Here is a 17,748-nt window from a genome sequence, read left to right on the forward strand (position 1 = left end):
TTAACTCAAGTCAACTTAATATATTCAACCATAGTTTCTTTTCTTAAATAGTATGAAATTATTACAAAGTAGTATATGTTCGTAATCTTTTATAATCATTAGTACAAACGTTCGAAACTAAGACGTCAAAAAAGAATAACATTCCCATTAACTGGATTCGCTCAATAGATTCAACCACACCTTCTCTCTAGTAAAGGGAGAAAACCCGTTAACATATAGTAGGCAGTGGGATTGTTATGATTGCAAACCCATTTAGCATTTCCAGCTGTGAATTTTTGACCAAACAAATCAGGTGGGAAGCAGACACAAAAAAAATGTTCTTTTTTTGTGGTTGATGTAATAATACTCTCTCATCTTGTACCTCTCTCATATGTAAATCCTCATCTGTAACTTTTAAGGCAGGTGAATTCACACTAACCATATGATTCCTATTCTTTTTTTATATATAATTATAGGTACTTGATCTATTGATCGACTAATCCAGATCGAATATTACAGAGACGAAAACGATCATTCCAACTTAGTTTGTTTCATTCGCAAATGTCAGAAGATTCAAACTCTTTACTTAAAAAATCTTGTGACTCCTCCTTGATTATGATTCATATTCCTTTTATCATTCTTTAAAGTACTTATATTTAACACGAGATCATGTGTTTGAATATAAATATAATTCTTTATATATACAATAAAATTTCTTTAAAAAAAACTAAATATATTTATATTACAAGCATACTTATCATTTTGATTTTGTTCACCAAATCTAGATCATTTTAGTATCACTTCTGAGCTGGGTAGCTAGAATTGTTGTTAAGTCAATTGAGTTAAATTTAAAGGTAAACTATGTATTTTTTATTTAAATTATTATTTTTGTTTCGTTTTGGTATTTAAACTTTATTTTTTTAAATCATATCTAACATTTAGTTTAGGTTTTATTTTGGTATCCTTCCATTAAAAACTTATTATAACTATTGTATGTGACATTTTTATAGCTAAATTGTATGATTCATCACTCAACTATCTTCTCACTCATTTTTTGATCACTAAAGCTAACAAAATCAATTTAATTACTCAACTTTCAAATTATTCATATTTTAATCAGTCTAATTTATTTACTAATGTTTTTTTACATGAAATTTTTATTATTATTTTATTACTACATAATTAAAATAAAAAATAAATTTAAAATTACACTCAAACCCAAAAATTATATCACAAACCCCTCATATATTAATAAAATAAGTTAGAGTGATTAAAATAAGAGTAATTTGATATTAAGTGATTAAATTAAAAAAATAAACTGCAGTGACCAAAATAAAAGTGAGAAGATGGTTGAACGATGAATGACATAATTTGCCTATTAAAAATATCACATACAACAGTTCCGTTAATCTTTTAACGGCAAGATATCAAAATAAAACCTAAAACTAATGTTAGGTATGATTTTGAAAAAGAATAAAGTTTAAATACCAAAACAGAACAAAAGTAATAGTTTAGATATTAAACGTATAATTTACTATAAATTAAAATTGTTTCATAATGTTTGAATTCAAAGCATTTCTACTACTCTATAGTTGACATTTTCTTGATCAAATCAGTTTTTGGTTTCCGAGTGAAAGTCATTTTCAATTCAGATTCATTTTTCCTTATCGGTTTAAGTTAAATAATTTGGGTAAACTACGCATTTAGACATAAACTATCGGTTTTGGTCTATTTTAGAATTGAACTTTTATTTTTTTTCAAAATCAACATAACATTTAGTTTTTGTTTCATTTTAGTATTAAATGAAACAAAAGTAAACATTATGTATGATTTTGGAATAAATGAAAATTTAGGTACTAAAACGGATCAAAACCTATATTCACTCTCTAAGCACATTTTTAACAAAATGATAAAAAAAATTAAGATATTGAACTCATATGGGGCAACTCAAGTCACAAGAGATGAAATCTTAAGATATTGATCTCATATGGGGCAACTCAAGACACACGAGATGAAATCTTAAGATATTGAACTCATATTGGGCAACTCAAGTCACAAGAGATGAAATCTTAAGATATTGATCTCATATGGGGCAACTCAAGACACAAGAGATGAAATCTTAAGATATTGAACTCATATTGGGCAACTCAAGTCACAAGAGATGAAATCTTAAGATATTGATCTCATATGGGGCAACTCAAGACACAAGAGATGAAATCTTAAGATATTGAACTCATATTGGGCAACTCAAGTCACAAGAGATGAAATCTTTACCCAAAAAACCTAGAGTCAAGGGTCTAATAGACTTGTTTTTCACTCCTCTTAAAATTAATCTGAAAAAATGGTGTGCATTCAACTTGTGATAAGCAATTAAGAGAACTTACAGGTCAGTTATTAAGATTTCCTATGATGTCAAATTGCACTCAATGTGACAACTTACCTTAGTTTCAAGGAAATGTGTGAAGAATATGGTCTCGATTTAAAAGGAAGTAGAGGACATCCACAAAAGGTAATGAATGATCAAAAGAAGAAGAAAAAAAGATTGGACACAAAAGGATTGTTCAATTTTATCGAATGAATGATGAGATTTGGTCGTTCAAAGGAATATTATAAATTTTATTGTCAACTCTTCAAGAGTTTCATGTTCATTAAATCTATGGATATTTTAGAAATTGTCAAAAATGTCAACTTGTTGTTTCAAGTGTTTGATGATATGATAAAGTATGAGAGAAAAATGTGGTCCAAATGGTGAAACAATGTATCATTTAAAATTTTGGGAATATTATTGGCATATTTTTTTGTTTGAAAAATGGGGGTACTTGAGAATTATTTTAAGATTTAGGTTATTTGCTACATTACACGATAAACTTGTCATAGGAGGAATGACAAATTCCATAAAATATATTACAAAAATCAAACTTATCATATGAACTTTTAGAAAATTGTATGGAATTCGTAGTGTCTTAGTGACGAATTTCAATTATTTATTATATTTTATGGAACTCGTCACCCCCTCGTGGCAAGTTTCTTATATACTATAGCAAATAACCTAGATCCCAAAATGATTTTTAAACTCCCCTATTTTTTAAATAAAAAAATCTCACCTCCATTATTTGGCCAATGTATCTAACAAAGTCGATAAGAAATACGAGTTCTTTTCTTTTATTATTCAAATTACTTGGTTATTAAAATGTTTTAAATTTAATTTGTTAACTTGTAGTAATATTGTTAGACGTCACATCTTTATTGAACTTCACGTGCGACACATTATATTGATCTTATATCGAAGGATATTGAAAAAATACAAGAGTCAAAAATGCAAGAAAGAAGTGCATGTTCATGAATGACTATATATATAGTCACATTTCTCTTGTGAGCATGATGAAGATAATCGCAAATCAAAGAAATTTACATAGATCGACGATCACTGTTTGCAACATCTTTTATACTCTTGCACAATTCCATAAACAAATGAACAATTTTCGTGTCTCCCCAAAAAGTTCCAAAAGCACAAGTCTAAGTGGTCGTTTCGAGTGTCACTGTGCCTATGTCTCTAGCTCCTTTCGTCTTAAGCGCGCTTTCTAAAACTAAGGATGAACCTATTTTCTCAAAAGATTTAAGATATTATAGCATGCATAACATTCGCTGCATCAATTAATGAATAATCTATAATCCATAAAATAATTGGTAAGAATGGACAATAATGAATTGTCAAATGAACGTCTTAAGATTCCATGTCAATTTGTCAAAAATTAAAGTTTTAATAACTGAAATTTTGAGAAAACCATGGAAGTGGAATACAACACTTTGAGTAGGCTGAAAATAAAACAAGCAGATTACTTCGGTTTCTCAAGTCAAGAGTCTGTTTTTTAGTAACTGAAACCTCTACATATAAAATTAACTTCAAACTGAACAAATGCATATCAAACCAACTTTAGGTTGCTACATATAAAATTATATCAGACATGTATATTAATTATAAACATCACAAAGCTATAGAAGGAGTATGACAGACCTGTACAGAATTGTTATGGGATTGAGGTGAAGTTGGCAACTTTGCTACTCAAAGGCTAAGCCGTGCCATGTTCTTAGCATCTGTATCTAGTACATGGCCAAACCTTTTATCTTCTTGCTCTTCGTATGGGTTTGCTCGATAATTGGAAATAGCCTCTTCATTGTCAGTGCAACCGGGTCTTTCAGTGAGGAACTGTTCCCAAAATACATCATTCACTCTAACTGGAGGAGCTGCAGGCTCTTGATTTTCATCAGGGCATTCTTTTGATGAAGATAATTTTGCTTCCCCATCAATCATGCTTTGGCTGTTCTCAAAAGCTCTAGTTTCTAAATCTTTAGTGTTGACATTAAACCTCGACTCTGGGACTTTTCCATTTTCCACATCTTGTTGCAGCATCATAGTTAAGCTAGGACTTCTGTTGACTTGCAGTGAAGAAGATGCCAGAGTGAGATTTAACTGGCAGGAAATATGACTATTGATTTCTTCATTGGAATTTAATCTCTGGTGCAGGGAATGCATCATGCGGCTTTCATTCATTGGTACTCTTTGAGTGAAAGATGAATCCCTTTTGAATGTAAAAGATGTGTCCGTATCTGAAAGGTCTAATATTTCGGTTGCAAATAGAAGACCCTCTTGTCTGGTCTGAGCATTTTCTGGTTCTCCTTCTGATACCCTTCCCCGTAGATTTGCGTCATCTTCATTAGAACTTTGCCTTCTACGAGAAACCAAATTGATATCAGATACAGCTGGTGCTAATTCTAGTCTTAGCTTGTTCGAGAAATCTTGGTGGAAAACATTCCCAAACTCATGTCCAGAACTACAATTGTTACCCAAAAGAGTATTTTCTCCAACTGGCTTAGCTTGATGATCAATTTGAGGCAATCGTCTCTTCTTATTATAAGCCATAGCATCCATAGATTCGATCTTATGAAGAAGATAGTCAACGAAAGTAGGGTCACGAACAGCCTTTTGTAAAAAGTTAAACAAAGTATCTTGTCTCTGCTCCATTTGATCAGCTTGCAGTGTCAATTCTTCCAATTCACACTTTGCAGCCACCCGTTCTTGTCTAAACCTCAGAACGGTAGCCTCCAGTGCAGCTTTCTCACGTGAATGCTTTTCTATTTCTTCTTCATATCCAACTATTTCTGGATCTACCAAAGAACCCTGAGTATTACCGTGACTGTGAAGAGGCTTTCTACGGTGGATATTCTTAAGAAGATGCTTCTGTTCTTTCACAAAATATTCGTTAGCAAATTCCCACCTTTCGGGATCAATCTTGTGAAACCCCTGTCATCAAAATTTAATGCAAATATACTCAGACTATGTCCAAACACTGCAGTGCTTATGCATTACACCAAGTAACCTAGACCTCAAATAGGTCATTACATTATTCTTTCAACCACCTATTACAGATCCAACAGAGTTATGCTGCTTTACTTGAAATGCAAAGCTAAGGAAATAGAAAATCCAAAAGAAACATGCGTGAGTAGCAGAGACTTTGGATGGCCATTTTTAAATTGCGGTTGCGGCCGCGTTTTAGTTTGGGTTTCTCGCGATTGCGAACATAACTGATGCTATTGCAGTCGATGCAGGTACAAGATGCAGGTACAACACTCGTGCAACGGCCCGCCATTTAAATTCCTTTGCCCATGTTTTTGCAAGATTGATTCGATTATATAGATCAAGAAGCAATAAACAATCTAATTGGCCATGCTGATATTCGTAATCCATTTGAAATCCAACGTGTTTAACCAATTTTCAGGAAAGAATAACAGAAAGGGCGAAATCACATGCTTAAGAAATAAATTTGAACAAAATTCAGTCCCATATATTTATCGATTAACAAAATTGTCAATCGCAAAAGAAATGCAAATATAAAACCAATAAGTCCCCATACTTGTAAACAACGAAAACCCAAAGATAATAAATAAACAAAGAAAGAAATGGAAAAAAAATGAGAAAAGAAAAGGAAACCCCACATAAGTATTAAGCTGCCTGATGAAACTGGAGAAGTTGTTGTGCTTGAAATAAGTGGGAAGCAAAAGGCGGGCAAATTCAGGAGGGTTCCAAACTACAAAGCTGGTTTTCTTGGAGCTCCATGACACGATCTCGTCGGTGGATGAGTCGTCCACCATGTCGTATGTCTTTAGAAGGAAAGGTGCTGGCCCTCCGCCGCCGCCGGATGCCGAGGGTGCGGTCTGGTCCATTTTGAGAGGCGCTTACTTTTCTGGGTTGGTAGAAGGAGTTTATCGCTTATGGAAAGAGAGAGGAGCAGGTGAATCGGGAGAAAGCGTCGAGTGAATTCAAAAAAGTAACGTGGAAAAGTATCAAAGTTTTTTTAGGCATTTTTTTGAAAATTGATCAAAACATTATGTAACAGTAGGGATGACAACTCAACCCGAATCCGACGGGTTCTGACCCGATTCGATCTAATCGGGTCAGATTTTTTTAAAAAAAATTTAGGTTCGGATCGGGTCGAGTTTTTTTTAAATGCACTGTTCGGGTCGGGTCGGGTCGGGTTTAGGGTAAAAAAATCCGACCCGACCCGAAAAATATATATAATTTTATCTAATATATTTAGGGATAATTACAATAATATCCCTCCATATATAATTTTTTTCAATTAAGTCACTGTTTTCATTGAATTAAATTTTTTTTTATTATTATTTCGGGTCGGGTCGGGTCGGGTGAAACATTAATTTTGTCGGGTCGGGTCGGGTCACGGGTGGAGAACCCTTTCTTCTCGGGTCGGGTCGGGTGGCCCAAAAACCCGACCCGACCTGACCCATTGCCATCCCTATGTAACAGTCGTTCTCCTCAACTGTTTTAAAAATTCGAAAAATTAACTATTTTTCGATTTAATTTGATTCAAAAAAAAACTTGACTCAAACTGATTTCAAGTTATAATTTCATAATCTCGATTGATTAAAAAAATTGAGTTCAAATTGAGTTGTACAATACAACTCGAATAACTTGAATAGTAACTTGATTAAGTCGAATTTTTTATAATAGGTGGATTAATTTTTAAGTTTGAGTCAAGTCTCTTGACTCTATATGATATATATATATATATATATATATATATATATATATATATATATATATATTACATATGAAAAATATATATGTATTGTATATGGTTATAAAAAACCATTTAAATTAGAATCAAATAATATCATAATATTATAAATACTTATAATTAAATTTAAACATAAACTCGAAAATTTGACGCGACTCGACTCGAAAAAATTTCAAGTTAAATTCGAGTTATAAAATGGGACTTGTCAACTCGAATAACTCGACTTGACTCGATAGAACGCTCTCCCCTATATTCAACTACGAAATAGCTCAGATTTTGAAAATTCATCCATAGTTGTTTTTTTGGGTAAATTATATAAATGATAAGTTACATATTTAGAACCTAAATTATTATCTTGTTCTATTTTGGTACTTAAATTTTTTTTCAAAATAATATCTAACGTTTAGTTTAGGTTTCAATTTGGCATCCGCCGTTAAAAACTTAACAGTGATATTGACGTATCACCATAAGATAGTATAATGTCATAACTGAAAAAAATATAAAAAAAAAACTTTGTTAGTAGTTCTGTTAATTTTTAACAGCAGATATCAAATTGAAATCTAAACTAATTGTTGGTATGATTTTGAAAACAAATAAAATTTGGATATTAAAATGAAACAAAAGTAATAGTTTAAGCACTGAACATGTAGTTTACTCTTATACAAATGGCCATTGAAGTATGAGTAAATTTCTCTTTTGTCATTGAAGTTTCAAAGTAACGAAATTATCACCGACATTATTGAAAGTAACAAAACGGTCATTGTGTTGTTAAGCGTCGTTATCCTTGTCATGGAAAATTAATTTGGCACGTGTCACTATTTAACCACTTTGACCAATATTTTAACCGATCATTTAACTCCATCAAAACACAAATAAATCTTTAATTTTTTTAAACCCTAAATCAAACAATAGCTTGACAGGCAATAGCCTAGAGAGTATCGGTGAACTATCGTTGAACATAATGAAACCAGAGAGGGGTACAAACAAGTCCCTGAAAGTCTAATGGAATCCAAGGATAGGCAAAAATTGTCCCTCCGTATTTGTGAGCTTAAATTGATCCTCTAACTCGAACGAAATGATCTCGGTATTAAAGAAATGGTTGTTATTTATTGAAGGCTCAGGTTTGAGCACTAAGAATGCTAGGGGTGTGAGCGTTTAATATTAAATGATTGAGAGTTATCTTTAAATATATATTACACCAGATTAATAAAATAAATAAATTGACCGTCCATGTTGACCCAACACACGTGGTTATTGATCAACTGGGTATGTAACTTGTTGCTTGTTCTTCGTTTGGACTAGTTACATCTTTCGCATGGAATGTGTTGTAAGAGGTGATGAGACTCACACCTGTATTTCAAGAAATTTTCAGGGTCATATTCACTGCAGGCCTGTTTCAAAAAATATGTCGGTTGTGTTTTTTTTATTTTTTATTAAAAAAATGAAGTCTTTAAAATATTTTATAATAAAATAAAATTATTAAATATCATAATTTAAGAAGATTGAAACTATGATGAATATAAATAAGAATTTTTTTTATCCTTTAAACACCATAAATTTAGCGAATTTTTAAGAAGAACTGATTACATTTGAATTCTTGAAATAACAAGACAGAAAATTATAAGTTTTTTTTTTATTAAATCTTATCATGAGAAAATAGTTTTTTTCTAGGTTAACAATTTTTTTAAAGTGTATGGACCCTAATTTTAAAATCTTGTGACGTGTTGTAATTTATACTTATCAATGGACGGATCTGCCTCGTTGATTTTACTTATGCTAGTTACACTATCCAAAAGGGTGGAAAGTATATTCTCAACCTTTAATGAGCAAGTATTTTAAATCTATGAGTAGAGTTATGTTCCAAAGTTGTAACAACCTTAGGCCCCAATAAGAATAAGCACATGTAGGAAAGATGTATCATTTTAACGAACGAACACAAACAAGTTATATTTCCTAACGAACGAACACTAACAATAAATTTCGTTCATTAGTTTCGTTAGTTTATTCGGTAATAGAGAACCTCATTAAAAATCAATATGACAATGTGAAAACTGAATATTATTCATTCATCGATTTTACAAGCAACACCACATTCCTTTATATACAAGTAAAGGTAAGTAAGTAACAACTATAACAGAAGGTTGTTACACTCATAACTGCAACCTAACAGAATTTGCTAAGCTGGTGCATGTTGCATGCTCGTGCATGCTTACGTTGCAATCTATCCAATATGCTACATGTTTCTTCCACTTTCAACTTCTTTCAATGATACAACGCCTAATATTTGTCTAAACATATGAAAATAATCTTTTGACAACATCTTATTGAAGCCATCAACTACCTGATGCGAAGAACGTACATAGTTAACCTTCAATTTGTTTGCTGCCACCTTTTCTCTAACGAAATGCATATCCAACTCCACATGTTTAGTTTTAGAATGGTAAATCGGATTGGCACTCATAGATATGGCACTGGAATTATCACTCCAAATGACAGGTGCATCTTGTAGCTTAACTCACATACTATCAAGTAATGCACCTACCCATGTAGCATCAGAAGATGCATCAGCCAAGCTTATATACTCGGCTTTTGTTGTGGACCTGGAGATAGTTTCTGTTTCTTGGAACTCCACATGACTAGGTTACCAGCAAGATACATACAATTGTCTGAGATTGACCGTCGATCATCTATACTACTCGCCTAGTCAGTATCTGTAAACGCAACAAGCTGAAAAGGCATGTCATTTCGAGACAGAAAAAGTTCATAATCCAGAGTTCCATTCAAGTATCTGAGAACACGTTTCACAACAAATAAATGTTTCTCATATGGAGTATGCATGAACTGTGCCAATTTATTGACACTATATGCAATGTCTGGTCTTGTGTGACATGCATACAGTAATGATCCTACAAGACTCATATATTCTCTTGGATCAGTGAGAGCACTGCCAGCTTCTCTGGTCAACTTGAGGGACAAGACCATTGGTGTGGGCATAGGTAAGGGATTGCTAATCTATACTTTATCCAACAACTCCATAATGTACTTCATTTGACTTAGAAATATGCTATCACCCACATATTTGACGTCAATTCCAAGAAAGAAACTGAGTTGCCCCAAGTCTTTAAGGGAAAATTTCTCACCAAGCAGGATAACCACTTCTTCCACTTTGCAAACTATACTACCAGTAACAATTATGTCATCCACATATACTAGAATATATACTACATATTCTTCCCTTCTTATTACAAATAATGAACAATCTACAAGTGATGCTTCAAAACCAATGTGGAGCAAGTGTTCCTTCAATTTGACATACCAGTTGTGAGGAGCTTGCCTTAGGTCATACAAGGCTCGATTTAGCTTGCACACTAAAAGAGTTTCATCTGAATCAACTTCTTCAAATCCTTGAGGCTGTTGTATATAAACATCTTCCTACAAATCACCATTTAAGAATGCATTGTTTATGTCCACCTGTCTCAAGCACCACCCCTTTTGTATAGCTATAACAAGAATCACATTAATTGTAGAGTACTTTGCTACTGGACTAAAGGTGTCTTGAAAATCTTGCCCAGGAATTTGGGAAAAACCCTTAGCCACTAATCTGGCTTTGAACCTTTGTAATGAACCATCAGCATTTCTTTTTATCCTAAACAACCATTTGCATCCAACTGGAGATCTGCCCTCAGGAAGTTTAACTAGTGTCCATATATTGTTTCTTACCAAAGCATCATATTCTTCTTGAACAGCTGTCATCCACCTAATAGATTTAAGTGCAACATAAATTGAATGTGGTTATTCTTCCTCATAATTTTGTGTGCTAAAATACACATTTGTTTTGAAAATTCCTCTCTTGCTTCGAGTTATCACGTTATGACTAGATACAACCTTGGAGCTTGAAGCAGCATCTAAGTTTGGCTGATTGACCTGTGTCATTTCTTGCTGCTCAACCACAATATCATATTCAGTTGTTACATGTTGATCAGAACCAGCTCCTTCAACATCATTCTCAGTTATGTCATGGTGAGCAAAACCATCATCTTCCTCTTTAGCAATCTGGTTCATCAACCTAGAGTCAGAATCTTGAACTAGACTTTCTACAGGTGGTTGAACATTAATATGTGAACTTTGACATGTATTCATGAAATCATCAGCCCGAGCACATACTCTATGAGCACCATTGATGACTGCCAACTTTCGAGAAAACATATGACCTATGTCATTCGTTTTTCACTGCCTCCTGCAAAAGGAAAACAACTTTCATCAAAGACCACATGCCTTGAGATATATATTTTTCCACTTGGCGCCAAGCATTGATAACCCTTATGATGGGCACTATAACCAAGAAAAGTGCATGGTTGAGACCTAAAGTCCAACTTATATTGCTGGAAAACTCAAAGACGTGGAAAACATATGCACCCAAAAACTCACATAAGACTGTAATTAGGTTGCTTGTTGTAAAGAGCTTCAAAAGGCGATTTGCTATGCAGGACCTTAGTGGGTACTCGATTTATAAGATACATAGTTGTACTTACAACATAGGACCAGAATCTCAATGGTACTGATGGTTGTGCCATTAAAACTAATGTTGACTCAATAATGTGTCGGTGCTTACGCTCAACAACATCGTTTTTTTCTAAGGTATGAGGGCATGTCAACCGATGATGAACTCCCATATTAGCCAGAAACCCTGATAATGGTTTGCATTCGCTACCCCAGTCAGTTTAAAGTTCCTTGATTTCAGCCTCAAAGTGAGTTTTAACAAGTGCATGGAATAATTGAAACGCCTGCAATGTTTGGTCTTTATTCTTAAGCAAATACACCCAACAGTGCATTGTACAGGTATCCAAAAATGAGACATAATACCTGAATCCATTTGAGATTATATGTGAAGGTCCCCATAAATCAGAGAACACGAACTAAAAGGGTTTATCATATACTGTGGTGGACTCATGAAATGGTATTTTGTGGCTTTTCCCCATTCGACAAGCTACACAAACATTTGCACTTTCTTTATTACACGAGGAGGCAATATTAACTCCAATTTGGTTATATATTTGCATCAATGGAACATGAGCAGGATGCCCAAGCCTTTGATGCCACAAGTCATACATGTTTATGCCAGTGGCTACATTTACTACTATAGAACTTGAATCCTTATTACAGTGTGTTTGATCAGCAACAAACTGATACAGCCCAACAGTCTCACATCCTTGAAACAACACCTCTCTAGTCTTCTTATCTTTCACCAAGCAATGACTAGTATGAAACTAAAAAAAATACCTCGTTCTCTCTAGCAAACTTAGAGATAGATAAAAGATTTTTGGTAACATCAGGAACATGCAGCGGATTATTAATGAAAATAGCTCGAGACCTGGTTTGAAGGAGATATGAACCAGACTTATATATATCAAGACTTTTTCCATTACCCACAATTAATTTACCTGGTCCTGAATAATCAGATCCACTGTTAAGCTTGGAACCACCTGGAGTGACATGGTGAGTCGCTCCTAAGTCAATAACCCATTTATCCGAGCTGAAAGGTGAGGAAGAAGAACTCCGTATGGAGCACAACCATTATTTGTACAGGTATAACATTCATTTTCAAAGCCTGTTACTTGAGTATTGAAAGACTCATGTTTATCTGCCAACACTCCAGAAAATGATTGGTTAAATTGATGGCAACACCGATCCACAGAGTGACCAATTTTTCCACACAAATGTCATTGCACATTTGCTCTTCCACGTCCTCGAGTACCAGTTCTGCCACGAGAGTACTGCTGTGGAGTTCTTTTCATTTCCAGTGTATTGTTGATCAGTAGATCGATCATAATACTTTCTTTGGTTGTTATTCTGAACATGTACAACATTGGCACCGAGAAGTGGTTGAGATTAAACTTGGAAACTTTTAAGCTGGGCTTCTGCATCATAGTACAGACTGTACTCCATCCAATATAAAGGCATATTTGCTTGCTGTAATAACAGCAACAAAGTGTTGGAACTCAAATAGAAGTCCATTCAAGATTATGGCAATCTGATCAATGTCAGATATAACACTGCCACAAGCTGTTAATGCATTCGCAGACTTCTTTAACCGAAGTGAGATAGGAACACATGCTCTCATCTCCTTTCTGGATCGATCGTAACTTGTAGTGTAAGCTCATTATACTAGTAGTAGAATGATTGGAAAAGAATTTGAGAATTGTGGCCCATACCTCAACAGTAGTTTCAACACCAACAAACTGTGAAAGAAGGTGATCACCGATGGTGGACAGTAGCCAAGAAGCCAGAGCACTGTCTTATGCCACAAACACGTCATACTCGTTATTGATTCCAAGATTGCCATCAGTATCAAGAATTTTCTCAGGTGGAGAACTAAGATCACCAGTGAGTAATCTTTCAAGTCGGTGACTCCGAACGGTTAAAAGGATATGTTGCTTCTATCAAATGAAATTCATCTCATCGAGCATGATGCTTATGCGTTAATTAGTAAACATCTTGCCAGACCTCAATGAATCTAAAAGTCCAATAATGTTTCCAGAACCGCCAAATGCCATGACACCAGCTCTTGCAAGATTGCTTCAGGAATCCTGCCAAGAAGCAACACACAACAGAAGAAAGAAAACGAAACTTATCCCAGAACCAACTGAGCAAATGAAACCATAATAGAGAACCTCATTAAAACTTAATATGACAATGTGAAAACTGAATATTATTCATTCATCGATTTTGCAAGCAACACCACCTTCCTTTATATACAAGTAAAGGTAAGTAAGTAACAACTATAACAGAAGGTTGTTACACTCATAACTGCAACCTAACAAAATTTGCTAAGCTGGTGCATGTTGCATGTTTGTGCATGCTTACGTTGCAATCCATCCAATATTCGACTAAAATTAAATGAATGAACATGAACATACTCTCATTCGATTCATTTACAGACCTATTTGACATGAAAGAATTAGAAAAATGACGAAAGAGATTTAAAAACAGGAAGGGCTATCGAAAAATAGGATGATGGAGACTTCATGTTTCTTAATTTTTCTGTCGATTTCAAAGATTTTTACTGTTGAACAATGGCTATTCATAAGAAACATTTGCATGGATCAATGCTTCACTATAAATTCCATATTTCAGAAGAAAACTAGTTTTTCATGGATTTTCGTTGTCTCAGTTGAATTTTGGTTCAATCGAGTTACAAGGGATTTTTTAACAAAGCTCATCTTTCTTTTAAAGAAAAATTAGAGAACTTGTATTTTAGATCATCAAACATAATTTTAAAACTAAATTGAATTATTTTGAATTAAGATCCATCGATATAATACAATTTTAAAGACTACAAATATTATTATATCAAAACACATCATCATATCTATTAAATTTTAATGAAAACTTATGACCACATACTAAAATTAAAAAAATAATAATAATAATAATTTTGACAAAAATATATTCTTTGATCAAAATAAAAATACAATAATAATATGGTTAGTAAAAGAATACTTTACCTTTATTTTCTTGGCATAATATCAAAATTAATCTCCAATGTTGATCAAAATAGTCATTTTGGCTCTGAACGTTTTATTTTGAGACAAAAAGGCCTCAACCAGATACAGAGCTTTGTTGGGGCTAAAAGGTGCCCGCCTCTTGTAAATTTTTTTATATTTTCGATAGATTTTGCTCTAAGAGTATTTTGGTTCATGTAAAAATAAGTATTCAAATTTTAAAAAATTACAATAGTTTATTAAATATCTAATCAAGTAGGGCCGAATGAAGAAATATAATCTTCTGTTCTCAACTTTTTGGTCTAATAACAATTTAGGTCATTATAAGTTTAAATATTATAAAATTAGACATCATCTTCTGAATTTTGAGTTTAAATACTTAATAAGTCGTTTTATTTTTCTTTAAAGTTTAATATTTCGACCTCTACCCATATATCCTGGCTCCGTCCCTGACCTCTCCATATATAAAAATAATTAGTTAACAAACGATTAACGCTTAAAAATAAGGATTTTTATCCTAAAATGAAATGTTGAGTGGCCAAAATAGTCCAAAATAAAAGAATAAGGGTCAAAATGGTTATTTAGTGGTCTTTTTACCTTAAAATGAGATGGTGGGTCAAAATGCTAAAAGTTTAAAATAAATGTCGAATCATCTTTCTAATTAATATTAGGGACTAATTTTGGTAGTATGTATATATATATATATATTTTAACTATGATCGTGAAACTAATTTTAAGGTAAATTACACAAATAATTATTAATATTTGAATAAATTCTTAATTTTTCTAATTGAAATTTCAAATATAATAAATTTATTATAAATTTTATAAATTTTATAATGTTTTTTTATTCATCTAAAAGATAAATATAACATAATATATATTAAAAGATAAATTTTCAATCATTTTACATGTAGTCATGACATCTTTAACTCGAATAACAATTCTTTCATCCCGACGTCCTTTGGTTCAGTGCTGCAACACCTTTTTAGATACGGCGAGAGAAAACAAAGTAGTAGCGACCCCAGCCGACAAAGTAACGGAACGGCCGGTCGCTTCCCTCAGTCTACGCTTCTGGGCACGAATCCAGACACATCAAAGCTCCCTTTCTCCAACTACCAATGCAAACATATAATGGCACTGGATACCTGTTTCACCACAAATCAAAGTCCGTAACCTTTTCTTTCTCTTTTACTGCACTTCTAAAACACTCTCCAATCCATTCCCCTCCTGTAGTTTTCAACCACTTTCAGAGGAAATAAAAGCCATCTAGGAGAAGATGGAAAACCCCATCACTGCAAAATGCTGCACCAATCAGCCCTGGTTTGTCTTACTCGTCTTTTTTATTTTCTGTCTCGAGTTGCTTTGCTTTGATTACTCTGGTTTCACTGCTAAAAAATCTGGGGTTGTCTCTGTTTTGGACGATTCTCATGAAAGTCTAGTCGATACCCAAAGTTATTTACCCCATGATTTTACTGAAACTTCCAATGATAGCATCTCTCAATTGCCCAAAACTAATGAATCTGTAAGAATGACCGACAGAGAGTAGGAACTGAAAGTGGTAACTGAGGTTGATTCTTGTTTGGGTAGATATGTATTTGTTCATGATCTTCCTAGTAGAGTTAATGAAGATTTGGTTAAGAAGTGTCGGCTGCTTACTAGGGGAACTGATAAAAACATGTGTCCGTATTTGGACAATTTGAGTTTCGGTCCTGAAATTGAAAACCCTGAAGATGTTTTGATGAACAATAGCTGGTTTTTAACGAATCAGTTCTTGTTGGAAGTCATTTTTCACAACAGGATGAAAAGGTATGAATGTTTAACCAATGATTCTTCTATTGCATCAGCGGTTTTCGTGCCATTTTACGTCGGTCTTGATATGAGCTTGTATCTATGGGGTTTCAACATTACTGAGAGAGATTCTGCATCTCTTGCTCTTGTTAAGTGGTTATCGGAGAAGCCTGAATGGAAAAGAATGTGGGGTAGGGATCATTTCTTGGTTGCTGGAAGGATTGCTTGGGATTTCCGGAGACAAAGTGATAACGAATCCGACTGGGGCAGCAAGCTTAGATTCTTGCCTGAATCCAAGAACATGTCGATGTTGTCAATAGAATCAAGCTCCTGGAACAATGATTATGCAATTCCGTATCCAACATGTTTCCATCCTTCAAAGGACAGCGAGATCTTCCAGTGGCAGGACCGAATGAGAAGGCAAAAACGAAGGTATCTCTTCTCTTTTGCTGGTGCCCCTAGGCCTGAATATCAGAATTCAATCCGAGGCAAGATTATCGATCAATGCTTAGCTTCAAAGAATCAGTGCAAGTTGCTGGATTGTAATTATGGTGCAACAAATTGTGATAACCCGGTTAATGTAATGAGGGTATTTAAGAGCTCGGTCTTTTGCTTGCAGCCCCCTGGGGATTCATACACGAGGAGATCAATTTTCGACTAGATTTTAGCGGGGTGCATTCCCGTGTTTTTCCATCCAGGTACTGCATATGCTCAATAGATATGGCATTTACCAAAGAATCATACTCAATATTCAGTGTATATACCAGTAAAGGATTTAGGTGAATGGAAAATCAACCTCAATGAAACATTGCTTCGGATTCCAGAAGACAGAATATCGGCCTTGAGAGAGGAAGTTATAAAGCTGATTCCAAGAGTGGTTTATGCAGGTTCAAGATCTCGATCGGAGACTCTTGAGGATTCATTCGATTTAGCAGTTAAGGGAATTCTCGAAAGAATAAAGAGTGTTAGGGGTATGATTAGAGAAGGGAAGGATTCTAGTATCGGATTTGCAGATGGGGATGACTATAAGTATACATTTCCTCCTTATGGTGATGGCATTTGAATTTATTACAGTTGAAAATCATTGACGATGTTGGTTTTTTTCGACAACAAAGATCATAGTTCGAGAATAGGAAAAAAGTTGCAAATGCCGGGATCAAATCATTGGTAATGTTGTTTTTTCTTTCAGCTGAAGCAAGATGATATAAATATATAATATACATGGGTATGGGTATACCATTTCATCTCTGCTGCGGCTCTATCTCAATGAATGTACCTGTTAGATAATAATATGAATTAGTAATGATGGGGAAACATTGAGCTTCTCCTTGATGTTGAAATTTGGTCTTGATTTTTTGCTTTTGGTGTTTTAGTTTTCTGTA

The 17,748-nt window shown here is 33.8% G+C and overlaps 1 protein-coding gene and 1 pseudogene across 1 annotated transcript; one reads left to right on the forward strand and one right to left on the reverse strand.

The window, feature by feature from the left end:
• Nucleotides 1–3,947: 3,947 nt before the first annotated feature.
• LOC120148830 (heat stress transcription factor A-5-like) lies at nt 3,948–6,284 on the reverse strand. The gene is made up of 2 exons (XM_039161838.1): nt 5,974–6,284; nt 3,948–5,281 (listed from the first exon to the last, which is right to left on the reverse strand). The coding sequence occupies exons 1-2, from the start codon at nt 6,199–6,201 to the stop codon at nt 4,043–4,045; spliced, it is 1,467 nt and encodes a 488-aa protein (XP_039017769.1). The 5' UTR covers nt 6,202–6,284; the 3' UTR covers nt 3,948–4,042.
• Nucleotides 6,285–15,774: 9,490 nt separating this feature from the next.
• LOC120148818 lies at nt 15,775–17,523 on the forward strand (annotated as a pseudogene).
• Nucleotides 17,524–17,748: the final 225 nt, after the last annotated feature.

Source organism: Hibiscus syriacus, unplaced genomic scaffold (assembly GCF_006381635.1).
Source record: "Hibiscus syriacus cultivar Baekdansim isolate YM2019G1 unplaced genomic scaffold, ASM638163v2 tig00110987_pilon, whole genome shotgun sequence".
NCBI classification, from domain to species: Eukaryota; Viridiplantae; Streptophyta; class Magnoliopsida; order Malvales; family Malvaceae; genus Hibiscus; species Hibiscus syriacus.